The sequence below is a fragment of the Candoia aspera genome, chromosome 4, assembly GCF_035149785.1.
Source record: "Candoia aspera isolate rCanAsp1 chromosome 4, rCanAsp1.hap2, whole genome shotgun sequence".
Classification (NCBI taxonomy): domain Eukaryota; kingdom Metazoa; phylum Chordata; class Lepidosauria; order Squamata; family Boidae; genus Candoia; species Candoia aspera.
The window spans coordinates 61,653,365-61,680,057 of record NC_086156.1 but is presented as its reverse complement, the minus strand read 5'-3'; the positions used below and the strand labels follow the sequence as shown (position 1 = coordinate 61,680,057).

At 42.4% G+C, this 26,693-nt stretch overlaps 1 protein-coding gene across 2 annotated transcripts in view; it reads left to right on the top strand.

Annotated features, from left to right (window-relative positions):
- Positions 1-26,693, top strand: part of GRB10 (growth factor receptor bound protein 10) — a 113,389-nt gene that overhangs the window by 38,560 nt on the left and 48,136 nt on the right. For both annotated transcript variants that reach the window (XM_063304243.1, XM_063304244.1), the window contains exon 3: positions 21,102-21,198. In XM_063304243.1, the coding sequence (XP_063160313.1) occupies positions 21,102-21,198 (97 nt within the window). The remainder of the gene's footprint in view (positions 1-21,101; positions 21,199-26,693) is intronic.

Sequence of the window (26,693 nt, the reverse complement as noted above, 5' to 3'; positions counted from 1 at the left end):
TTCAGTCTGGTCTAACTGTGCTTCGAGTGCTCAACATTGCTCAGGAGTTTCACACCTATCTTGTAGTGAAACTGTATCACAGTCTAGCCTTGCTCCGAGTTTCCAGTTCTGCTCCAAGTTGCTAGTCCAGAGAATCCAGCCTAGTCCGGGGCTTCCAGTTGAGTCTAGCCTTGCTCTGAGTTTCCAGTCTTGGTCCAAGTCTCCAGTCCAGGGAATCCAGCCTAGTCCAGAGCTTCTAGTCAAGTCCAGCCTTGTTTCAAGTTCTCAGTCTTGTTTTGAGACTCCAGTTACTGGCTTCCAGTCCAGTGCGGGTCGTCAAGTTCCATCCAGTTTGGTCCTTAATCCTCAGAAGAATCCAGGGGGCTCTGATCAGCTCCATCCAGTGTTCCAGCATCAGTGTAACTCAAGTACTGTTCCAGTTTGAGACCTGTTGTCTTCAGCAATACCTTTTGTTCCAGTCTCTTCCAGCCTTCCAGTTCCTGTTGTGGAGTCCTGTTCTGCTGCCTTGTCACCAGCTCCTCAGGCAATCCTGCCGGTGGTCTTGCCATTGCCCAATTGAATCTAGTTCTTCCTGTTTCAAGGACTTAATTATTGTAAATAGTTACTTAATAAAGAATATTTTGATATTACTCTGCCTGGTTTCATAGTCTGAACAGGACACCGGATGACAATAGCCACCCCTCCTCCCCTGCCCTGGGATCTTAGCTGGGCCATACTTGAAACCTGGCCGGGCACATCTCTGAAAGGGTACCCCTCCTTCCATGCCCAGCCAGGTTTTGGTAATACATGCCAGGTCTGCCGCTCCTCCGTGATCAAATCACATATGAGGGGGGGCTTGTTGTTAACTGACCTGGCGTTAAGAAGCAGCAGCTGAAGACCAGGGCCCCCACAAGTCTGCTGTCGGGGCCTAGGTCTGAGGGCCGGAACACGCCACCCGTAGTAAACACCGGGGGTGTCTTCCCTGAAGATGGCCCGCCCTCCGGCTCCCATCATAACATCCCTGGCCCATCACCACCTCAATAGCATGCCCCGCCCTACAACCCCCAGAGTCTCTGAGTCCATTTGCCCCCAATCCTGGACCTCTGGAATCCCTGGTTAGAAATAGGGATATGTTTCTGTACTTATGTAATTGCATGTTTCTCCATATCCATTGTCCATTCTTGTCCCATTGCACATTCTGTGACTGTGGTGCCAGTTGAGTACAACACTAAGAAGTCTTAAATTAACTACAGATGTGTCTATGATGTAAGTCATTTTCTTTGCCCCCCAACCTCCTCCAGGTGGAGGAATGCATCATCTCCTTGAGCAAATTATGCATCATCCCTTTGAGCAAATTATCATGTCTATGCCTAAATCAGCCTACTCTAACCTGATGCCTGCCAGTTGTATTCTAAATCTAATCCTCACCTACTGCTTCTCAATAACTTCCATGTGTTGTACCTTTGCATTCCTGGAAGGAAGGATAAGATACAAATGATACAAATGATACATTTTTAAATGATTTGGAGGCAGGTCATCTAGGATTGTATTTCTACTCTGTCTTTCTTCAGAGATACTCAGAACCCTATATTTCTCAAATTGCTACCTGTATCTTCATTGCAAGTACTCTCATTACAGCCTTGTGGGATGGATTATTCCGAGACAGAGAATGGCCCTGGTCACCCTCTGAACTGCTTGTTAAGTGGTCATTGAAAACAGATCTCTGTGTATCTTGTTTGATATTGTGCTATAACCTCTATACTATCCTAGTTCTCACCCATGTTTTGGAAGCTAGCAAAGTTGCAAGTTCCAGTGAAAGGTTAAAGGTAAAGGTTTGCCTTGACGTTAAGTCCAGTCGTGTCCAACTCTAGGGCGCGGTGCTCATCTCCATTTCAAAGCCGAAAAGCCGGTGTTTATCCGTAGACTAATTGCCACATTTCTCTTACTTTGTTAATCGGGGGCTTCTCTTCTTGAGTTCTGATCTATGCATATCGTTCTGCAGCTAAGTTCTGTTTTTAATCTTGAACATACCATGTAGATGTGCATAAGGTTGACCCATTTTCTGTTTGACTTTTTCGTTTCGCTGCCTAAACTTAAGGCAAGTCCCATTCCTCAGCTGTAACTATTGAATTTGGATTTTCATATTGAAGAATTGTATCTGTCCCCACAAAGCCTTAATTCATTTGTCATTCTGTGTTACAGTTAGTGTTAGATCAAATTTAATGTTACCCTAGTTGGAGCATAGAATTTTAACTGTTGATGTTGAAGAAATAATGTATTTGGACAAAACTTGTATTTAATACTTTTAACATTCAAATGCATTCGCTTTTCTAAACTTGTGGTGCTAAAAGTGCCTCTTACTACTGATGTTTCCAGGAGACCATTCCAAACTTCTGTCTCTCTCTGTTTTTAAAAAATAAAAATCCAGCAGTGAGAATTGGCAGTGCTTACCTTGTGTTCCTGGAAGCTCAGATTGTAGTTCCAGAATTTCTCAGAAAATAGGATGACTAACTCTGTGCACTCCTATTCTTACGCAATCAGGAGTCACAGCAGTAATCATGCACATCACTTGAACACTTTATTCTATAGTGATATAATCACTGATTCTTATTCTAAGAATCTTACTCAATTCATCATGAAAGGACTGAAACCTAGAGGAAAAAGTTCACTTTAACTGATAGGTCCCTTCCATCCCATGGCCTTATGCTGCTAATATAAACAGCAAGACAAATGCATTGGATTCTGCTTTCTTAATGTTAGACAGAATTCATGGAGGTGTGAATAATTAAAACATCTTGTATAAGTAGGAAATACTTACTTAAAAAGTAAACAGGTGATATTAAAAAAAACCTACTGCTTTTAGAAACAGAGCTTGGAAGCAACTCTTTACAAACTTTTACGTTCCTGTTCGAAAACATATTTTGCAGAAATTTCACAGCTTATACATACATTACATTGACCATTTGGCAAGCTTTAATTTCATCATTAATTTTTGTCAGGCAAACCCAGCCCCACAGTTATCCTCTTGAAGCTAGACTACTGTAAAGTTCATATGGAGCTGCCTTTGAAGATTAATCAGAAATTGCAATAGATGCAAAGTGCAGTGGCCCACCTAGTGGCAGGTGAGAGGTATTAAAACTATATAACCCTGGTTCTGTGGGTGCTACATTGGTTTCTGACAGGTTTCTGATTAGAAATCCAGTTTCATGTAGGATGGATAGCACTACAAGTCAGTAAATCCATAATTAGCTGAAGAGCACATCAGTGGTTCTTCATCAGATTGGAAGAGGTATTTACTTGGATGCTGCAAGGCTCTTTTTGGCCCTATGTTTTTTAGCATTTTATTAATGATTTGGAGGGGTAGGTAAGAGGGAATGCTTATTAAATTAGAGATTAGGGGTTGGTAACTTTTTTGGGCCAGTGGCACATTTAGAACGTTAGGAGCATATAGTGATCCACTCAAAGGGGAATGTATCTATTCACAAAATGTCCATTTACCAGATGCCCTTCAGGATGCTCTCTGCCATCCAGGTGGAACCTGCCTGAAGCCCAAAGGCATTGCTGTAAATGCTAGGGGATAATACATTGCCTTTCAGAATGTCACCTTCCTATTTAACTTTGGTTTTACTCATTTTTTAAAAGTTAGGTGGGGTATGGAATTTGGGCAGTACGCCCCAGACCTTCGGGGACATATTTATTTATTTATTTATTTGTCAAATTTTATTACCGCCCATCTCCCCCCTAAGGATATTGCCTATCATATCATGTTGCCTCCCTGGAAATGACACAAACTTGAGCTGAATAGCCAATACCTAAGAAGACAGAAATAACAAAATTACGTTAATAGGATAGAAAGCTGGGCAGACAACAACAGAATATTTAATAGAAAAAAGCAAATGCTTTCATTTAGGGAAAAAATCTCAATGAACAGCTGGGCGATGAATACAACACAGCATGGCACTGGGGCACTTGAAAAGATTTTGGAATTGTAGTTGATCACAGGCTTATTATAAGTCATCAGCACAACATAGCTACAAAAAAAAGCAAATTGAATTTGTAGAAGTATAAACCAACTGTTGTTTCCAAATGGTCATTCCAGACTACTTTGTACTGGTCAGACCTGATCTTGAGAATTTTGTCCAGTTTTGGATGCAATGTTTTAAGGCTTCAGATCAATTGGATTAGTTTCAGAAAAATAATTAAAAAATAGTCCATGGACTGGAAATTAACTCCTATGACAGGAGGTTGAGTGAACCTGATATATTTAGCATTGTGATGAACAGACTGAGGAAGAGAAAATAGCTCTATATACCAAAATGGGCTTATCTGTTCTCTGTTATTATAAAATGTAGAATATGGAATCACGGGTTTAAAGATTCAAGAAGGCAGATTTCATGTGAACATAAAAAACCATTTGGAACAAAACGCCTATACACATTTAAATCTTTGTCACAAAAAGAATCTGTACAGTTACCTATGGGGGTGCATTATGAATTCCTTGACTTGAGCAAGCGATATTGGGCAAATCTGAATTGAATGGCCTTTTCCAATGCAGTGGTTCTATAAGAAACACATCACAGGGATAAGGATTTTCTCTTATTGGTTAGACACCTTATTGCTCAAGAATGGGGCTCCTCTTAAGAAGTTTTTCACTTTCCTACAGCTGCTGGTATCCCAATTCAGACAACTTCACATTTAAATACGTTTCTTAGTGCTTTCAAGATTTATACACTTCTGATATATCCTTAGCTTCTATGCTGCACTAGTTCTTCAGACAATATAGCTCCTTGCCATTTGTCATATGTTCACATACTATGAGTAAGTAGCTGATATTATCTATCCTTTTCTGTGCAGTGTTTTTATGTTTGAGCTTCAGAAAGTTCTATTTAGGAAATACAGAATATAAAAAGGCTGGTCTGTGATCTCACTCATGCTTGAGTAATTAGTGGTACATTGGGATAACAACTTAGGATACATTTGTGGTCTGGGATGCCCTCTCTCAGGTTGGGAATGTGGTTTTGAATGATTGAATGTTCTGGGCCAAAAAACTACCTTGCCATAGAAGATGTTACGTTAGAGTTTTCTGTGTTGAATATAATGTATGTGGTGCAGAGAATTATCCCAAACTTAACAATCTCAGATCCCCAATAAGAACTACGTTAAAATTTATATCAAGGGTAGGCTCCCCTTTTACAGTGTACCGTCTATGTGAGAACCAGTGTATTCCACTTTTAGCCATGGAACTTGCTGGGTGATTTTGGAGCAGTCATTCTCTCTGTTTCACATACCCAGAAGGTTGTTTTGGTGAAAAATTGGAGGAGGGAGTGTTTTGCATGGTGCCTTAAGTTCCTGGGAGTGAGGAATGGGAGGGGGGATATATATCCAACAAACAAAGGAGTCTGAAAGAGCTGTTACATACAAGGAAACCTCACTTTATCAGACTTTACATTCAGTGAACCAAATTTCCATCATCACCATCATCATCATCATGACATCAACACACAAATGATATAAATCCCTGAAAGTCCTACTTTTCAATTCAATGGAGGTGTCTGAACAATAGGCATCCCTTCCTCCAGTAAGTCAGTTAAAATGAAGTTTTGTTGTAATGCCTCCATTCCTGCAGATCATATACAGTATTAATTATTAGTGATTGAGGAAACATCTGGTTTCTTTTTAATTCAATTATACTTGAATTAGTTATGGGCTATGCATTTTGGATTACACACTATGACACTGTAACGTTTTTCTTTGGTGTTAGAAAAGCAAAGCATTGTTCAATACTGGATGTTTTATTTCACTGAGGTGTACCATTGTATGCAAAAGTTACGCATCCTTGATCAAATTGTATGTTTCAGTGAGTCCCTAAGTGAACAGAAGCTGACACAGTCTCTACATGGCACAAAGTTAAACGCAACTTTCTGCAAATTTGAATGCATACTTAGGATTTACATGCAGCTGTTTCTAGATTCAAATACATTGAATATGACAGGTACAAAAGTTTGGCTGTCATTTCAGTCAGTACTTTGTAACACCTCCTTTGGTAAAATAACAGCTAAGAGTCTTTCTCTTTTTATTTTGGAACTTTTTCCCACTGTTCCTTGCAGAGGTTTTCTAGACCAGAACTGTTCTTATGTCTTCCTGCATGTATCTTTGAGAGCTCCCTATCAATTTTCAATTATATTCATATCAGACTGGGAAGGCTGTTACAAACCATTTAACTTTCTTTCCCAAAAGTATTTTATGGTTGATTTTGGAGGTAGGCTTCTATTGTCTTGTTGAAACATTGAACCTATTTTCAACTAAAGTTTTTTTTTCACTAATTAGTTTTTTATAGGAGTTTGATAATTTATTTATTATAATTAATTGTTGTCATCTGAGAGTCTCTGGTGGCCGTCAGGGGCCCTGCTCCACAAGTGGCCGGTTGTGAGACCCTGTTCTTCAAGTTGGGCTCCTGAGAACAGTTGGGAGTGTTGCTACTGTACCAGCCTCCCTGCTGCGTAGCAACCTCCCTGCCTGAGCTGCTGGAGGCTGTCTTGGGGTTGGCAGTGGAGTTCCCCAGACTTATGGTTCTGGGGGATTTCAATCTGCCTTCCCTGGGGCGGGCCTTGGAGGCAGCTTGGGAGTTCATGGCAACCATGGCAGCCATGGGCCTTTCCCAGATTATTTGGGACCCAACTCGAGACAGTGGCCTCACTCCGGACTTAGTTTTCTTGTCGGAGCAGTGGCAATGTAATCTGAGGGGAGAGCCGCATCTGTCCCCATTGTCATGGTCAGATCACACCCTGGTGACCCTGAGATTCTCCTATGCTGCCCCCCTCCACAGGGAGGCAGGACCTATTTGGCTGGTCTGCCCCCGGCGACTGATGGACCCAGTGAGGTTTCAGAGGGAGCTGGGGGTTATACCTGAGGATCTGCTGCACGGTCCAACAGAGGCCCTGGCTGCTACCTGGAATAGGGAGGTTGCCAGGGCCTTGGATAGGATCGTGCTTATGCGGCCTCTCTTGCATCATCCAACCTGACACTCCCTGTGGTTTACGGAGGAGTTGAGGGGTTTGAAAAGGCTTAAGAGACATCTAGAGTGCCGCTGGAGGAAGACAAAGACTGAATCCGACCGAACGCAGGTTAGAGCCGCTGTTAAGGCCTACCTTGTGGCAGTAAGAGCAGCGAAACGCCAATATTTCTCCGCTGTTATTGCATCCGCAGAATGCCGCCCCACGGCCCTGTTCCAGATCACACGTACTCTTCTGGGGAAGATGGGCCCAGTGGCCCACCTACAGGGCTGTGCGGAAGAGTTTTCTGAGTAACTGCAGGATAAAATCACTCGGATTCACTCCAAGTTGGACTCCAAGAGTGAAGCAGGATCTGTGAAGATGTCAAGGGAATGTTCTTGCCCAGTTATCGGGGAACAGTTTGATCCTGTTGGACCCAAGGAAGGGGACAGGATCCTCCGGATTGTGAATGCCACCCCGTCATTTAGATCCATCCCTCCTGGCTGGTGAAGGCAGCCCAGGAGGTGACATGTGGTTGGGTCCAAGCGATGATTAATACATCTTTGGGAGAAGGGGTGTTTCCAGTTGCCTTTAAGGAGGCGCTGGTGTACCCCCTCCTCAAGAAGCATCGCTAGACCCAACTGTGCTGGACAATTTTCGTCCAGTCTCCCACCTCCCCCTTTTAGGGAAGATGGTTGAGAAGGTGGTGGTGTTGCAACTCCAGAGGATTCTGGATGAAACGGATTAGCTGGATCCCTTTCAGTCAGGTTTCAGGCCAGGATATGGGACAGAAACTGCATTGGTCGCACTTACGGATGATCTCTGGCGGGAGCGGGATGGAGGTAGTGCATCCATCCTGGCTCTTCTTGACCTCTAAGTGGCTTTCGATACCATCGACCATGGTATCCTTTTGGGACAGCCCAGGGAGTTGGGGGTGGGCGGCGTTCTGCACTGGTTCACCTCCTTCCTCCAGGGCCATTCCCAATCAGTGGTGATTGGGAGCGAGAGATCCGACCCTCAGCCCCTCCATTGTGGGGTGCTGCAGGGTTCGGTTCTCTCTCCTCTCTTATTTAATCATCTACATGAAACCACTTGGTGAGATGAGGTATCATGGGAATAGTATGCTGATGATACCCAATTATCCATCTGCATCCCGGGTGAGGTAAGTGATGCGGTGACTGCCCTGTCTCAGTGCCTGGGGACTGTGGGGGCCTGGATGGGGAACAACAGGCTTCGGCTGAACCCTGCTAAGACGGAGTGGCTGTGGGTTGACGGCTCCTCGGTTTCCAGGAAATTGTCATCTTTAGTTCTGGATGCGGTCGCACTGCCCCAGACAGACCCGGTGCATAATCTGGGGGTCCTCCTGGACTCACGAGTCCTACTCACAGAGCAGGTGGCAGTCATGACGCGGAGGGCCTTTGCTCACCTTTGGGGTATGCGCCAGTTATGCCCGTTCCTGCAGCAAGAGGTCCTCTGAACAGTCACTCATGCCCTTGTTATCTCCCATATAGACTACTGCAATGCGCTCTACGTGGGGCTACCCTTGAAGAGTATCCGGAAGCTTCAGCTGGTCCAGAATGCAGCCGCGCAGGTTAATTTTGGTGCCCCTAGATCAGCGCATATAACACCTTTACTGTGTGAGCTGCACTGGGTGCCAGTTTGCTTCTGGGTCCAATTCAAGGTGTTGGTTATGACCTTTAAAGCCCTACATGGCATGGGGCCAGGCTACCTGAGGGACCATCTCATACCCACAACATTGACCCGCCCCACCCGATCATGCAGAGAGGGCATGTTACCTACCCCGTTGATAAGAGAATTCCATCTGGCGGGATCCAGGAAGCGAGCCTTCTCTGCAGTTGCCCCTGCCCTTTGGACCATTTTGTCCCCAGAGGTGAGGCAGGCGCCTTCACTTCTGACCTTCAGGAGGGCCCTGAAAACCTGGTTCTGCCGTCTCACATGGGGAGGGAAGGTGGGCAACCATTCGTGGGGTTGGCTCGTGCCTTAGAGCCCCTTCCACCTGATCAGAATTTTTAACCCCTTGGATTTTGTACTTATTTATATTGTATTTTATATTTGTAAATTGTCTTTATAAGATCTTAATTGTTTATTATTATAGTCTTAATTTTATTGTAAACCATCCAGAGTCCCTCTTTTGGAGGAGATGGGCAGTAGCAAAATTTGAATAATAAATAAATAAATAAATAAAATAATAAATAATTTATTTATTATAATGTCTTTATACAATTTATGGAGAATGTTATCTCATAAATGGCTGCTATATTTATGATTTGTGACTCAAAAGTTTGTTACAGCCTTTGCTATTTTGACATTTGAGGAAGGGAAGACATTTCATGTAATCCCCCCATTCCTATTCAGACCCTTAATTGAACCACTGTAAGGAATTGAATGAAGGTTGTAACGTGTTGTAATTCTGTCAGTGGTGAATAGTCCTTATGGGAATTGTATTTCTCACTTCTTACTTTGTTTTAGTTTTTCTAAGAATTTTAGTTTGACTCATTTGGAGAGTTGCTTAAGTGCCAATAAAATTCTTCATGTGAAATTTTATCATATTCCCCATCCCCATGAAGACAATTATCAACAAATTTTATTGCTGTATATGCTGTATATTTTCTGTAGAATAAGTGTGGTATACTGGTTAAGGCATTATGATAGGACTGGAGATTGCCAGGTTCAAGTCCACCTTCAGCAGTGGAAGCTCATTAGGAGAACTTTGGACCAGTCATACTCTTTCACCAAACTTCTCTCATGGGGTTGTAGTGGGGGGAAATTATTAGAGAGGATGTCATATGTACGCTGCCTGAAACTTTTCTTTTTATATGAAGGTCCATGTGGGCAGCTTTTTTCTGAAGTTGAATTCTGTGCTAACTGGGGAAATTGAGATGGTAGTGATGGCAACTAGTGGTTTTTGCCAGTTAGAGTGTAGCAGTTAGGAAGGGTTGTTGCTGATACCATTGGATTTTATTACTCCAGTGACAATAAAGTAAAAAGGGATTGGAAAGAGCTCCAAAACATTCTCTCCAAACTGGGTGAACAGGTCTCAAGAATGTCAGTGATGCACCTTGGAGCAAAAAATTCAAACTTCACGTAGACATGAATGGAGTTTTGCATGGATGGACAGTGTTGTTAGAAGTTATTCTGCCTTTCTCACAATATAAGAACTCTTAGTTGCTCATTGAAATTTAGAGACATTTAGGATAAATGGAAGTATTCATTTACATATCACATGGAATTCACTGCCATCACATGTGGTAGCTACCCATTTAAAGTTTGAAATAGGGGTAGACAAATTCATGGAGGAGCAAGCTATCAATGGCTTTGAACCTCTTGCTCATTCTCTAAAGTGATCTGAGAATATTAAAGGAATTAGAGTAGGCAAGGTTGAGCAGATTATTACATTTCATAAATGTACCACAAACCTCTGTTGATCTTAGTTTTTCAATATGAAATGATATTTTGTCTGGTTATTCCCTAAATTGTAGTAAATCAATCTTCATACCATTGGGTCTGAATTATAATTTTATATATTTAGATGTTAGAATTTTAGATTGTATGATTATTTTATTATTCTATTCCTAGAAAACTGTTAATTGATGAATTTATCTCCAATTTTGACATAAACCTCTTGAGCTACTTTGCCAGGCAATTGATTTATGTTAATTAGCTATTAAGGAGTTTCATAATTCAATTACTGTTTGTGTTCAGTTTGAGAGTTATTATCTGATCCTACTGAAATTTTGGCAAGTATTGGTATCCTTGTTTGTTTGGGACTGGCTTCAGTACCTGCACTCAGACCGATATATATGTATGTATGTATGTATATATGGAGAACATAGGACTGTAGGTATAATTTTGATTGCCATGTAAAGTTTTATTATAGAGTAATAGTGATTGAAAAATAAGGTTAAAGCTTATTTTGGGGAATGAGTTAATTGGGCCTCTTATATAATATCACTTTTAACCATTTTAGGTCTACTGAAAAAATTAGTCTTTGTAAAAGTTAAAATTAAGCTTGATTCATGTAGAAATGCTTCCCCCTTCCAAATTTATTGTAAACAGATACAATTAACATCATAATGTATATACTGAAATAACTGAAAGAACAAAAACAATATATAATAAATAACACAACATCCATAATCATAACTAAAGAAGAAATATATAACCCTTCTAAGACTATATAAAGTAAGTAATTACAAAATTAACAGTAACATGTCACTTATACATGAATACCCCATCAGACCATCCCATAAATCATCATGGTTATTTATTCTCAAGGTTGATTAAGAATAAGTTGGATAGTCTCAACTTTGCTATTTTGATTATATTAAAGAAAATTTACTGTTACAATTAATATTTCTTTTCACCCTCCTCTGATCAATTAAATGTTTAGCCAAAGGCAGATGCTATGCCTTCTTATGCCACTGATAATCTGAATATCCTACTTCATCCTTCCATGAAGTATGGCTATTACTTTGTGGGGAGCTATAGTAAGAAAAGTCAGTAACTCTTTATCTGATGACTGAATATGTAAATAATCAGAAAGTGATAATAAGTCTAATAAGGGACTTGGATGTATCTCTTTCTGAATAATCCCAATTCACACATGAAAAATTACAATCCAAAACTTTTTGATAGTTGAGCATTTCTGCTATGTATAATAATATGTCTGACTTGTCAGTTTTTAAGTTGCTATTCTTTTTATAGATGTGCACTTTTATGGGAAATATATTCTACCTAGGAATTACTCAAAGGCTAACTTCTTTAATTCTGTCCGAGATAAATTTGAGGACTTTCACAGTCCATATTTTATTATATACATTGCTGCCAGCAGATCTTCCAATATCAGTCATCCAAACTTTCTTTAAACTCACTAAATTCCCAGTTTCTGAAGAGTTTACGGTGTACATTTATGGATCTCTGGCCACACCTTTCACATTTTCTTAATATTGTGACATACTTTATCCCTGATGATTAATGGTCTGTTTACTTCTGATTTAACCCTGGTTCCACATCAATCCAAGCTGCTGTCATTTTTTAGGTATCCTTAGTATTCTTCATGTAAAAAAGGAAGTTGGAATGAATGGTGCTATAAAGTTAGATACTGTTTGTGGAGAATCTTGTTTTGTGGTATTACTGGAGGGTATTTCCACAAGTGAGGTTGGTTTTGAATTTTTGATATAATTGCATTCTGAATGCATTTTATTAACTCTTTTCTGATATTGTTTATATTTAGCTTCTTTGAACTGCGTGAGGAGATAAAGTCAGATATTTATATGCCATGTACATTTATATACAAGTAATTGGGTCAGATAATAGAATTATCAGGTGATTTAGGCCAATAGAAAATGTCCTGGAAAAAGCATCTTGAAAACCCATGCTGTGGATGGAAGATTTATATTGGTGATGGTTTCTAACACCTAGAGTATGAGTTATTCTGAGAGAGCATTAAGATAAAATATTAAATCCTGAATATGTTCAGTGGATAACCTCAAGTAGCAAACTTTTATCAGACTGCAAAAGTTGTTGAGTTGCTATATTAAGTTAGAAATCCAATTGGGTGGAGTAGACAAGAAGGTGCATTCTTACAATTCCATTCAGCTGGAATGCTTCCAGAAATAAAGAAATACTAAGAAAAGACAGAAGCCTGAATGTTCTTTTAATTACTGTTCTGCTTGATACTGAATTTGTGACGTATTCCTTTTAAATCTATTTCAGTCTTACATAATTGATCATGAAGAAAATCCATTTAGCACTATTGCCTGCTAAAAGTATAAATGGTAACCTTTAGAATCTAAACAATAGATTATATTGTGGGGGTAAAAAAATTGGTACATATTCCATCTTGGGTGGCAATGCCTAATTAGTCTTTTTGGTCAAAAGGTTTTGAAAAAAGAAGAAAATCACTAAACAGTGACTCATGCTATTGGATTATTATTCATATTTCCAAAAGAAAATAAATTGATGAAATGTAGGAAATTAATTTAGCTGCCAGGTTTGTTATTGCTAACACTGGATAAATCAAATAAGCATATAATTGGATGACTGGTATTCAAAAGTGATGTGAAAAATTGCTCTGACTGAAGAGGCTACATAGTGACATCTACACTCTACTATCCTCTCCCCTAAAGTTCATGAAGTACCTCCTGTTAACATTTTTAACTGTCTCTTGAAGACCTTTCTCTTCAATTGGATCTTCTCTGTGTGAATGTTGGTGATTTGTTTTTATTTTCTCTCTTCCCCAATTCTTGCTATTTATATTCTCATTGCATCTCTTATACTTTAAAAGTGTCTTCACAATGCTTTTGCATGGAAAGTGTGTGTGTGTCTGTTCTATAAGATAAGACTTATAACCTTGACTTTGAATAGTTTAACTGTTCCCCACATATAGTTATTGTCCTAATAGCTGGCAAATTTTATTATAGCATTTGATGCCTGTTGCGCCAATACCAAGAGATCCTTGTCTGTTTGGTTATTGTCCTGTTAGTGCAGGACTTGGTGAGTATAGTCACCTTAGTTTTGGAATGAAAAGAGGAATTACATTGCACTTAGAATTCTACAGTGTATTGTTAGTTGAGAAACTGTTCTAATGCACAATCTTATCTATAACTCCTAGTCATGGAGAAGTCTTTCAATACAGTTTCCAATTTTAATATAGAAGGAGAAGAAAGTGGAGGAAGGGGTTATTCATTCTGCGTGCAGTAGTGATATTTTGCAGGTGCAAGTGAGTATTTGTTTTTAAGCAAATATGTCAAGTAAGACAACTTTCTATTCTGGCTTCATTTTTATTTTTAATCATAGACAATTGGTATTAGACTGTGGTGACTTCATGATCAATTAGATCTACTCTCTGTTTGCCCCAGGTTCCTCTCTCCTCTCAATTTGTTTTATATCTTCCAGGTTGTGGTTGTAGCACTGGGATTATATTCCAGAGACTGGTTCTGTGTGTGTACTGTTAGAAAAATACATTTTGCTTGCAAACCAAGGGGTTGGGGTTTGTGGGTTGAACCTGAAATTCAGTCCTGGTTTGCTCTTACACTACTGCTTACAGTGCATTTGGAAAGTATTCAGATCCCCTTCACTTTTTTCAATTTTGTTATGTTGCAGCCTGATACTACGATTGTTGAAATTCATTTTTTTTCTCATTAATCTATACTCAGTACCCCATAATGACAAAGTAAAAACAGAATTCTAGAAATGTCAGTAAATTTATTGAAAAGGAAAAACTGAAATATCACATGTATGTAAGTATTCAGACCCTTTGCAACAACACTTGAAATTTAGCTCAGGTGCCTCCCATTTCTCTTGTTTGTTGCTGAACTGTTTCTACACCTTGATTGGAGTCCACCTGTGGTAAATTACATTGATTGGACATGATTTGGAAAGGCACACACCTCTCTGTAGAAGGCCTCACAGCTGACAGTGCGTACTGTATCAGAGCAAAAGCCATGAGGTCAGAGGAACTGCCTGCAGAGCTCAGAGACAGGATTATTGCAAGGCACAGATCTGGGGAAGGCTACAAAAAAATTCTGCTGCACTGAAGGTTCCCGAGAGCACAGTGGCCTCCATAATTCTCAAATGGAAGAAGTTTGGCACAACCAGGACTCTTCCAAGAGCTGGTCGCCCAGCCAAACTGAGCAATCGGGAGAAGAGCCTTAGTAAGAGAGGTGACCAAGAACCCAATGGTCACTCTGACTGAGCTCCGGAGATCCTGTGTGGAGATGGGACAAAGTTCCAGAAGGACAACCATCACTGCAGCCCTCCACCGATCTGGGCTTTATGGCAGAGTGGCTAGATGGAAGCCTCTCCTCAGTGCAAAACACATGAAAGCCCGCTTGGAGTTGGCAAAAAAGCACCTGAAGGACTCTTAGACTGTGAGGAACAAGATTCTCTGGTCTGATGAAACCAAGATTGAACTGTTTGGCCTCAATTCTAAATGTTATGTCTGGAGGACACCAGGCACCTCTCATCATCTGCCCGATACCATCCCAACAGTGAAGCATGGTGGTGGCAGCATCATGCTGTGGGGGTGTTTTTCAGCAGCAGGGACTGCGAGACTGGTCGGGGTTGAGGGAAAGCTGAATGGAGCAAAGTACAGAGATATCCTCAATGAAAACCTGTTCCACAGTGCTCAGGACCTCAGACTGGGCTGAAGGTTCACCTTCCAACATGACAACGATCCTAAGCACACAGCCAAGACAACACAGGAATGGCTTAGGGACAACTCTGTGAATGTCCTAACTTGACTTGAACCCTATTGAACATCTCTGGAGACCTGAAAATGGGTGTCCATCGACGGTCCCCATCCAACCTGATTGAGCTTGAGAGGATTTGCAAAGAAGAATGGCAGAAAATCCCCCAATCCAGGTGTGCAAAGCTTGTTGCATCATACCAAAAAAGACTCAAGGCTGTAATTGCTGCCAAAGGTGCTTCAACAAAGTACTGAGTAAAGGGTCTGAATACTTATGTACATGTGATATTTCAGTTTTTCCTTTTTAATAAATTTACAGACATTTCTAAAATTCTGTTTTCACTTTGTCATTATGGGGTACTGAGTGTAAATTAATGAGAAAAAAAATGAATTCCAACGATTGTAGAATCGGGCTGCAACATAACAAAATTGGAAAAAGTGAAGGGGGTCTGAATACTTTCCGAATGCACTGTATGTTCTGCTAGGAATAGGATAACGTTGGTCTTGTGTATTCTGTATATCTCGTACATATTGTTTCACCCCTGTGATTCTGATTTTTTTTAAATAATAAGAGTGCACGTTCTGAGTCTTTAAATAAGTAACACATAATTGAACTGATATTGAATGAGCCTATTTTTCTTAATCATGTCTCATGACCTACCAAGGTCAAATTAAGGTCCTGCTCCAGTGTACTACTGCAGATATCCTATTCGACCAGCTGACTGTAAATTGTCTGTTACCTAAAATGTATATATTAAACGTTGAAATAGAACATGCATACATTATATTGGGTGGAGTTTTATGCAGTTATGAATGGAACCTTAGAGAGAGAGTAAAATATAAATGTACTTGTAACTGCTGTTAAGAAGATTGGAAGCTGCTGCTTTATACTTTTCCTCTCTTTTTCTTTCTCTATTGCTTTTTTTGTACCATTTTTCCCACTTACTTATTACTTTCCTTTCCTTTCCTCTTTCAAAATTTGTATTGTTTTTATTCTTTTAAACATTCCTTTAATAAAAATTATATATAATAGTTATGAATGTTTATAGGTTTTATGTGCTGAGGTCAAATGTAATATTTGTATAATTAGGCTGAAGTGAGGTGAAGTTTGTTGCATATTAAGTGTTAAATCCAAGATGGCGACCAGGAGCAGAAGCCGATGCTGACTGCTGCTGTAAGGGGAAGACTCCTGGGTTTCATCTGATCGGGGGCTTTGGAGGGGACTTCTAGACTCTCCGGCCCTCATACCTGATGGGTCGGGGATGGATGGAGCATCCTGGATGGAACGGCGAGGGGCAGCGGACCTGGGTGAGCCCCGACAGCTTGGCGCAGCAGTTTGGTGGCATATGGGACTCGGGGGAGGCTTGAGTGGCATGAGGAGTGTTGGGGTGACCCCTGGGGACGCTGGATGGTGGCTTGTGGTGGCCTGGTGGCCTGGAGGCACAGGGGAGTGGTCTGATGGTGCGGTGAATTGGCGGCGTTGCTGGCCAGCTGACTGGCCTCGGTGGACCAGCCTGGTGGGGCGGTTTGGTGGCGCAGCAGACAGACGGCTCAGTGGCATGATGGCCTGACTTTGGAGGGCCAGCCCAGCGGTGCAGTTTGGCGGCTCAGCAGACCAGTGGCGAGACAGACCTGCAGACCCACCTTGGAGGTCCAGCCTGGCAGAGCGGGTGAGCGGAGCAGCAGCCCAGCAGTGCAGCAAGCCGGCGGAACGAGCCTGGAGGCCTGGTTTGGTGGAGCAGGTCGACTACCAGCTAGAGAGCGAACTGACTGGCCGACCAGGGAGAACCCGGGATAGACCTAGGGGTATAGGCCTTGGCATTGTAGGCCCGAGGATGTGGAGGGAGCTGGGCAAGGAGATCTGGGCCATCCCCTCCCTACCTGCCTGGAAGCAGTGGAGAGCTGTTGGGGCCCCTCCAGCGTGAATGAGGACTCCCTCCTGGGGTGAGAGACGAGGGGGGGAGTCAGGAAGTGTCTGACGGTGTGGGAGAGCACTCACCTCCTGAGTGAAAGGCAGGAGGTGGGGGGGAGCGAATGAGATGCCCCTGGCCGACCAGTGAGAGAGGCCGAACAAGGAGCAGTGTGATTGAAGAATGAATGAGTGGGTGATGGCTGGGCCCAGATGGCGCCGAGAGCGCGAGCTGGTATGCCAGAGGGCTTGCTGTTGCCCTGTGGGTAACTGTGTATGTGTGAGGGTGCATGAGTGGATGGAGGGTCCTCTACTCCAAGCGGGAGACTCCGGAAGTGCTGGAATGGGGCTAGGTGGATTTGGAGTCTCTGGGGGCCGCAGGGCGGGCCATACTATTGAGGTGGGGACGGGTAGGGGATGTTAAGGCGGGAGCCGGAGGGCGGGCCATCTTCGGGGAAGATGCCCCAGGTGTTTTTTACTGGTGGCATGTTCCGGCCCTCTGTGCTCAGACCCAGGCCCTGAACAGCAGACCCATAGGGGTCCTGGTCTTCGGCTGTTGCTACTTAACGCCGGGTCTGTTAACAACAAAGCCCCCCTCATAAGTGACTTGATCACTGAAGAGGGGGCAGACCTGGCATGTATTACTGAAACCTGGCTGGGCCCCGAAGGGGAGGTGCCCCTTTTGGAAATGTGCCCAGCCGGGTTTATGGCATGGCATGGCACCAGCCGAGACTCCAGGGCAGGGGGGAGGGGTGGCAGTTGTCATCCAGGAGTCTCTGGTGGCCTTCAGGGGCCCTGCTCCACAAGTGGCCGGGTGTGAGACCCTGTTTTTCAAGTTGGGTGCACGAGAGCAGTTGGGAGTGTTGCTGCTGTACCAGCCTCCCTGCTCCGTGGCAACCTCCCTGCCTGAGCTGCTGGAGGCCGTCTCAGGGTTGGCAGTGGAGTTCCCCAGGCTTATGGTTCTGGGGGACTTCAATCTGCCTTCCCTGGGGCGGGCCTCTGAGGGAGCTCGGGAATTCATGGCTACCATGGCAGCCATGGGCCTGACTCAGATTATTCGCGACCCAACTTGAGACAGTAGCCTCACCCCGGATTTAGTTTTCTTGTCAGAGCAGTGGCAATGTGACCTGAGGGGAGAGTTACAGCTATCCCCATTGTCATGGTCAGATCATGCCCTGGTGGCCTTGAGATTCTCTTATGCCGCCACCCTCCACAGAGAGGCAGGACCCATTCGATTGGTCCGCCCCCAGCGACTGATGGACCCAGCAGGGTTTCAGAGGGAGCTGGGGGTTATACCTGGGGATCTGCTGCATGGTCCAGTGGAGGCCCTGGCCACCTCCTGGAATAGGGAGGCGGCTGGGGCCTTGGACAGGATCACCCCTGTGCGACCTCTCTTGCCTCATACTCGATGTTCCGTGTGGTTTACAGAGGAGCTGAGGGTTTTGAAGAGGATTAAGTGATGTCTAGAGCGCCGCTGGAGGAAGACAAAGACCGAATCTGACCGAACACTGGTTAGAGCCGCTATTAAGGCCTACCTGGTGGCGATAAGAGCGACGATGCGTCAATACTTCTCTGCTCTTATTGCGTCTGCAGAATGCCGCCCAACGGCCCTATTTAAAATCACTCAATCCCTTTTGGGGAAGGTGGGTGCAGTGACCCACCTACAGGGCCATGCAGAGGAATTTTCCAAACAACTGCAAGACAAAATTGCTTGGATCCGCTCCACGTTAGATTCCAAGCGTGAGGCAGGGTCTGTGGAGATACCAAGGGAGTGTACTTACCATGTTATCTGGGAACAGTTTGATCCTGTTGGACCCGAGGAAGTGGACAGGATACTCCAGACAGTAAACACCACCACTTGCCAATTAGATCCATGTCCCTCCTGGCTGGTGAAAGCAGCTCGGGAGGTGACATGTGGCTGGTCCAGGCAATGGTCAATACATCCTTGAGGGAGGGGGTGTTTCCAGCTGCCTTTAAGGAGTCACTGGTACAACCCCTCCTCAAGAAACCATTGTTGGACCCTACTCTACTGGATAATTTTCGTCCAGTCTCCCACCTCCCCTTTTTGGGGAAGGTGGTTGAGAAAGTGGTGGCATTACAACTCCAGAGGATTCTGGAGGAAACGGATTATCTAGACCCCTTTCAGTCAGGTTTCAGGCCTGGATATGGGACAGAAACAGCATTGGTCGCACTTATGGATGATCTCTGGCGGGAGCAGGATGGGGGTAGTGCATCCATCCTTGCTTTTCTTGACCTCTCAGCGGCTTTTGATACCATCGACCATGGTATCCTTTTGGGTTGGCTCAGGGAATTGGGGGTGGGCTGCATAGTTTTTCGCTGGTTCACCTCCTTCCTCCAGGGCCGGTCCCAGTCAGTGGTGATGGGGGGGAGAGATCCGACCCTCGACCTCTCCTTTGTGGGGTGCCGCAGGGTTCGGTCCTCTCTCCTCTCCTATTTGACATCTACATGAAACCGCTGGGCGAGATCATCCGTCACCACGGGATGAGGTATCATCAGTATGCCGATGATACTCAGTTGTATATCTCCATCCCGGGTGAGGTAAGTGATGCTGTGACTGCCCTCTCTTGGTGCCTGGGGGCTGTAGGGGTCTGGATGGGGAACAACAGGCTTTGGCTGAACCCTGCTAAGATGGAGCGGCTGTGGGTTAAGGGTTCCTCCGTATCTGGGACTTTGTCATCTTTAGTTCTGGATGGGGTTGCACTGCCCTAGGCAGACCTGGTGTGTAATCTGGGGGTCCTCATGGACTCGCGGCTCCTGCTCAAAGAGCAGGTGGCAGCCATGGCCAGAAGGGCCTTTGCACAGCTTTGTGTTGTGCACCAGTTATGCCCTTTCCTGGATCGGGAAGCCCTTCGGACGGTCACTCTTGCCCTTGTTATCTCCCATATAGACTACTGCAATGCGCTCTACATGGGGCTACCCTTGAAGAGTATCTGGAAGCTTCAGCTGGTCCAGAATGCGGCCCCGTGGGCTATTTTTGGTGTCCCTAGAAGGGCACACATAACACCTTTGCTATGTGAGCTGCACTGGATACCAGTTTGCTTCCGGGTCCAATTCAGGGTGTTGGTTATCACCTTTAAAGCCCTACATGGCATGGGACCGGGTTACCTGAGGGACCGCCTCTTCCCTGTATCATCAGCCTGTCCCATCCGCTCATGCAGAGAGGGCATGCTGCGGTCAATAAGAGAATTCCATCTGGTGGGGTCCAGGAGGCAGGCCTTCTCGGCAGTAGCACCCACCCATTGGAACATCTTGCCCGCGGAGGTGAGATTAGCCCCATCGCTCCTAGCTTTCCAGAGGAAGTTGAAGACCTGGCTCTGCCACCAGGCTTGGGACAGGGAGGAGAATCGACATACTTGGGGTTGGCTAGTGCCTTAAAGTGCTCCTCCTACATAATGATTGAAGAGATCATAGCCATCTGGATTTTATGAACTGGGGTATTTAAGAAATTGTTTTAGTTTTAATGGGATTTTATTGGAATTTTATCGTATATTTACTCGAATTTTTATTGTATATTTATTCTATATTGTAAACATCCCAGAGTCCCTCCGGTCAGAGGAGATGGGTGGTGACAAATTAGATAGATAGATAGATAGATAGATAGATAGATAGATAGATAGAGTGATAGAGTCTTTGCATGGTCTTGCTTTGCTGGGATTTAGTTACCAGGTCTCACTAGACAGCTTTGCTCCTCTGAAAATCAATAAAAGGAAATTGTTTTAATTGCAGTTACCTGATCAAGAATAAAACCTGTGACTGCCTTGTTTCAAATTGTTTTTTTTTCTCCTGAAATCGAGGAAAATTCTATAAGGCAACAATTCATTTTCAACTTCTGAATACTGTGGTAACTCTATTTTCAATTTAGAATACAATCATTGTTTCCTTACTGCTTTATTTCTGTTGAAGATTGCATTTCTCATTAAACATTGGAAAACAAAAAGATTATTCATGGCAATTATCAGTAATATTTTTCTTTTTTGATGTTTACTTCTAGGACACTGTTGATCAGACATCGGCACATACACGACGAGATCTAGTGGAACCTGGATTCCAAGAACAATCAAGTCGCATCTCATTAAGTCACCAAGGAGGTAAGAGACATATGATATAGGCATATTTATTTGGCATATAAGGAAAAAAAACCCAGCAACACAACACAATAGCATAATATTTTAAATATTACAACGTTTTCCAGTTGGCATCGTGCTGAGGGAAGTGGTAAACCAGAGGGGTCCAAAATATTTTGTACTTGAAATGTCCCATACTTCTAGTTCAGAGCAGTTCTGTCTTTACTCAAAAGTTTTGAACTTGAAACAATCCAGGTTTAGGCTTGAAACTTTCAGTGTTCAGAACAAATCAGTTTTAAGCCTGAATTTGAAACTTTTTGTACTGTACACTCCTGGGGCTGGCTTTTGGGTTCAGCACATCACTTTCTTAGGTTGTATGTTAAAAGGAAATTAATGTACATGAAGAAAAGAGAAATACGTTGTCAGGATTTCTAAAACTCCCACAGTGTTATATGGAATGAATTAAATTAGGTAATATGAAATGGATTTGAAGTAGTTTCATGAAATACAATAGAGTAGATTGTCATACAGCACTAGCTGACTGTGCCAATGGTACAATATGGTCACTAATATATTTTTATTCTCCTTCCTGAACATTTGATTGCCTTTAGCTGAGAATCACTCTCTTGCCAATCTGTGAAACTCCAAATCAAGCAATTATCTAATAATTTCTGCACCTCTTCCACAATCCATTTAGAAAGCTTTAGTATTTGAAGCTTTCCTGGGTCATTGAGTATCATTGCATGGCAGCCTTCATTTCTTTGCTTTGGCTGATGTTTTTTGGATTCCAACTGGGAACAGCCCTTTATTGCAAAGCAATACGCTAACAGCAGATTAGCATCAAAAGAAAGGACAGGTCTTGTGATTCCCCAAGATAAAGCTCTAAAACATTTGTCACAGTTTGCCACTGACAGATTGCCTAGCAGGAAAAAAAAAGGATTAAGAAAATGTCTGAATTGCTTTTCTATAGTTAAAGTTCCCCCTCAGCCTTGGGCATAGACTAATAAAGAAGTAATTAGCTTTCAAAGTTTTAGAATCTTTTCTATAAATTTATATGTGTCCGCACTAAAATGGTGTAGTGGTTAAGATGCTGTTCTTTAGGTATGGAGCTAGTTGGCTGTCTATGGGCCAGTCACTTTCTCTCAGCCCTAAACTGGGAAATCAAAAAACATCTCTCTGTCAAATTGCACTGGACCATTATGGTGGATTACAACCCATTAAAAGGTCTTCATCATGTAGTAGATTGATTTGGGCTAATCATCTTCATCATCATGATTGCCATCATCATCTGAATAAAGTAGCACAAAGAACTGAGAATTTTAGGCCACAGTTCTGGATTCATCAGTAATCTATGCCAGAATTTCTTACCCTGTGTTGTTTTGGAATGTATTTGTCACGCTTCCCGATCAAACCTTCCCAGAACATCTTATCGGATTCGCATCCATCTTCGAGCAACCTGTGTCAAGCGGTGAGTCTCCAGGTGGGAGGAGGAGCTGGACTGGAGTGTGAATCATTTTGTTTGGGCTAGATACTCCTTGCTCCAAAGTCATCGAAGAAGAACCTTTCTGGCCATCTGCTGGTACAGGGAAGGAGGGGCGCATACTTATAGGGGTAGTGGGGGGGGGGATTAGAAGCTTGCTCATTTTAAACCCTAGATTGTGCGGGAAGCACCATTCACAACTTTCATTTTGTACTGGACGCTTTGTTTTAATAAATAGATTTATAGGCATTTACTTATGAGTTGTGTTTGAGTGAAAGCTCAAGTGGCCAGTCACTGACAGTATTATCATCAGTAGTGGACTACTGGCTAACGCTCTGTATTATTCTGTTTGATGTAATCTACCTTAGGTGAAGAGATACTTCAGATCTCTTAATCTTTATGTCCAGCTGTGACCCCACTGCAATTTCTGTATCATTCTCTTATCAACCTCCTTACCAACCTGACTTGGATAAGATTTAGAAATGGGTCTTACACATATCACTGAAGCAGAAAGGCCCTACCAGCATGCAGGCCTTGCAGTGATCCAGTAACAGTTTGCGTGTCTTAGGAGTATTCTTTCCTAACATTCAGTTGTTTATGTATACTCAGCCATCTAATTAATGCACAGCTTATCACCCTTACATGAAAACATACATTTGTGGGAAAAAGTAAGTACACCCTCTTTGAGTTCTATGGTTTTACATATCAGGACATAATAAAAATCATCTGGTCCGTAGGAAGTCTTAAAATTAAGTAAATACAACCTCAGATGAACAACAACACATGACATATTACACCGTGTCATTATTTATTTTACAAAAATAAGGCCAAAATGGAGAAGCCATGTGTGAAATAGTAAGTACACCCTATGATTCAATAGCTTGTAGAACCACCTTTAGCAACAATAACTTTGAAGGAATTGTTTTCTGTATGACTATCAGTCTCTCACATAGTTGTGGAGGAATTTTGGCCCACTCTTCTTTACAACATTGCTTCAGTTCAATGAGGTTTGTGGGCATTTGTTTATCGTCCCTCTTAAGGTCTTATGGGACCTCTTAAGGTCCCGCCACAGCATTTCAATCAGTTTGAGGTCTGGACTTTGACTGAGTCATTGCAACACCTTGATTCTTTTCTTTTTCAGCCATTCCATTGCAGATTTGCTGGTGTGCTTGGGATCACTGTCCTGTTGCATGATCCAATTTCAGCCAAGCTTAGGCTGTTGGACAGATGGCCTCACATTTGACTCTAGAATACTTTGGTATACAGAGGAGTTCATGGTCAACTCAATGACTGCAAGGTGCCCAGGTCCTGTGGCTGCAAAACAAGCCTAAATCATCACCCCTCCACCACTGTGCTTGACAGTTGGTATGGGATGTTTGTTCTGATAATGCTGTTTGGTTTTCGCCAAACGTGGTGCTGTGCATTATGGCCAAACATCTCCACTTTGGTCTCGTCTGTCCAAAGGACATTGTTCCAGAAGTCTTGCGATTTGTTCAGATGCAACTTTGCAAACCTAAGCCATGCTGCCATGTTCTTTTTAGAGAGAAGAGGCTTTCTCCTGGCAACCCTTCCAAACAAAACATACTTGTACATTCTTTTTCTAATTGTACTGTCATGAACTTTAACATTTAACATGCTAACTGAGGCCTGCAGAGCCTGAGATGTAACTCCTGGGTTTTTTGCAATTTCTCTGAGCATTGCACAGTCTGCCCTTGGGGTGAATTTGCTGGGATGTCTACTCCTGGGAAGATTGGCAACTGTCTTGAATGTTTTCCATTTGTGAATAAGTGTCCTCACTGTAGAATGATGGATTTTAAATTGTTTGGAAATGGCCTTATAACTCTTCCCAGATTGATGGGCAGCAACAATTGCTTCTCTAAGATCATTTACTCTTTGGAATTGTGTTAACAACACCTGAATGCTCGAGACCAGCATCGCTTTTATAGAGGTGGTCACACTTGCTGATGATCAAGGGCATTTGATCAAGTGCATTTGATTAGCAGCACCTGGCTGCTACTTAGCCTCTTAATACCTATGGAAGCAGTAAGGGTGTGCTTACTTTTTCACACATGGCTTCACACAGACCTTAAGAGGGACGATAAACAAATGCCCACAAACCTCATTGAACTGAAGCAATGTTGTAAAGAAGAGTGGGCCAAAATTCCTCCACAACTATGTGAGAGACTGATAGTCATACAGAAAACAATTCCTTCAAAGTTATTGTTGCTAAAGGTGGTTCTACAAGCTATTGAATCATAGGGTGTACTTACTATTTCACACATGGCTTCTCCATTTTGGCCTTATTTTTGTAAAATAAATAATGACACGGTGTAATATGTCATGTGTTGTTGTTCATCTGAGGTTGCCTTTACCTAATTTTAAGACCTGCTAAGGACCAGATGATTTTTATTATGTCCTGATGCATAAAACCATAGAATTCAAAGAGGGTGTACATTACTGTATGCCATGTCTAGTTCTTTTTAATTGTTGTTAATTGATGAGTTCCCTTTTTTTAAGACATTGAGAATCAATGAGTGAGTATTTGTTGCTTGTTGGCAGCATGTTGTGCCTAAATAGAATGGAAAATGAAATACAAAGCATAAAATACACCAGTGTTTTGCAGAACATGGCCTGTCTTTCTGCCAGAAATATTCAAATAGATCTCCTTCCACTAACTACTGATCTGGAAAATACAAAAATTTAAAAGGCTTTTGGTCCTTCCCAAAATAAGTCATGCTGAACCTTTATTCTAGACCTCTAAATAGAGTCACTGGGTGGGCATATAACTCTAAATATCTGCCAAAAGAATGTACATAATAATTTTTTGATCACTGCTGAAGTTCACCAGCTTGAAGTGAGTTCTTAATAAATTAAGGATGCTCTGCAGAAAGTAGTTAAGTGTGAAAAATGGAAAGCCTAAATTAACTGAGAAATGGGACAACAAATGCAGTTTTAAGCTGGGGGTTCCCAGCCTTTTGGAGAAAGAGGGTTCCTTTAGAATTCTGAAAATATGTTATGGGACTCCCACAAGATAGAGGGTGTAGCTAATCACAAAATACTTTTACCAATAGGCAGTTCAGTGAACCTACTCCCAGGCAGTGGTGTCCTGGTAAATGTTTAACAATCGTCTCTTGGGGGGTTGGGAAGTGTGTGTGAATGTACACATACACATATGTAGATACATTTATCATAAAGTTTACGAATAATAATAAAAATGTAGAATACCCTTTACTGTAAATCCCATATACAGTATGATTTATTTGTATATTATACAATTATATATTTGTATATTTATAATACAGAAATATTTAAATAAAAATTTAATGTCATTTGACTTACCCTCATTTCCATTTATAATCCTTGGTATACAAACCTCAATGTGCAGTATTTTGCGAATCTCCATGTGCTGATTTCAGTATTAATTCTAGTCAAGCAGCCTGAAAATTGCCGAGAAATGCAAGAAAATATGCCAGGTTGGAAAGCTAAGCAAAATTCTCAAAAACTGGCAGTCAGACAAAAGCCACCCAACTAAGACTCCACACAATGTTCAAGAGTGACTTTAAAATTACCTCCTACATGCAAACAGCCATTCTAACCATAGAAGAGAGAAAGACACTAACCTGAAGTCAGCCTAGCATGTGCAAGGTATGGGTGAATCACAGAGGGTTGAGAAGACTTGATGATCAATCAACAATGAAAGCCTTGCCTGTCATCAAGACTGCTCCCTTCTTTTTCTGAGCTTCAGTGTCAATATAACGGGCACGTGTGGTGTTACATGTTCTTCTCCGCATGTGCACACCTCCTCTTACTTTCTTCCTTCCCCATTTCACTTTCTATTTGCCCTTGACAAGCCCTGAAGGAGGATGGTTGAGATGGGTACAGTATATCAGTGGGTATGTGTGGCATTATTCATTTGGAATAATGGCTTTGTTTAACAACTGGTTTTCAACATTGCTGAAAGTTTAATGATCGGCTCTTGCGAATCAGTACGAGCCAGCTCCAGCACATCATTGCTTCCTGATATCCTCTCCCCAAATAC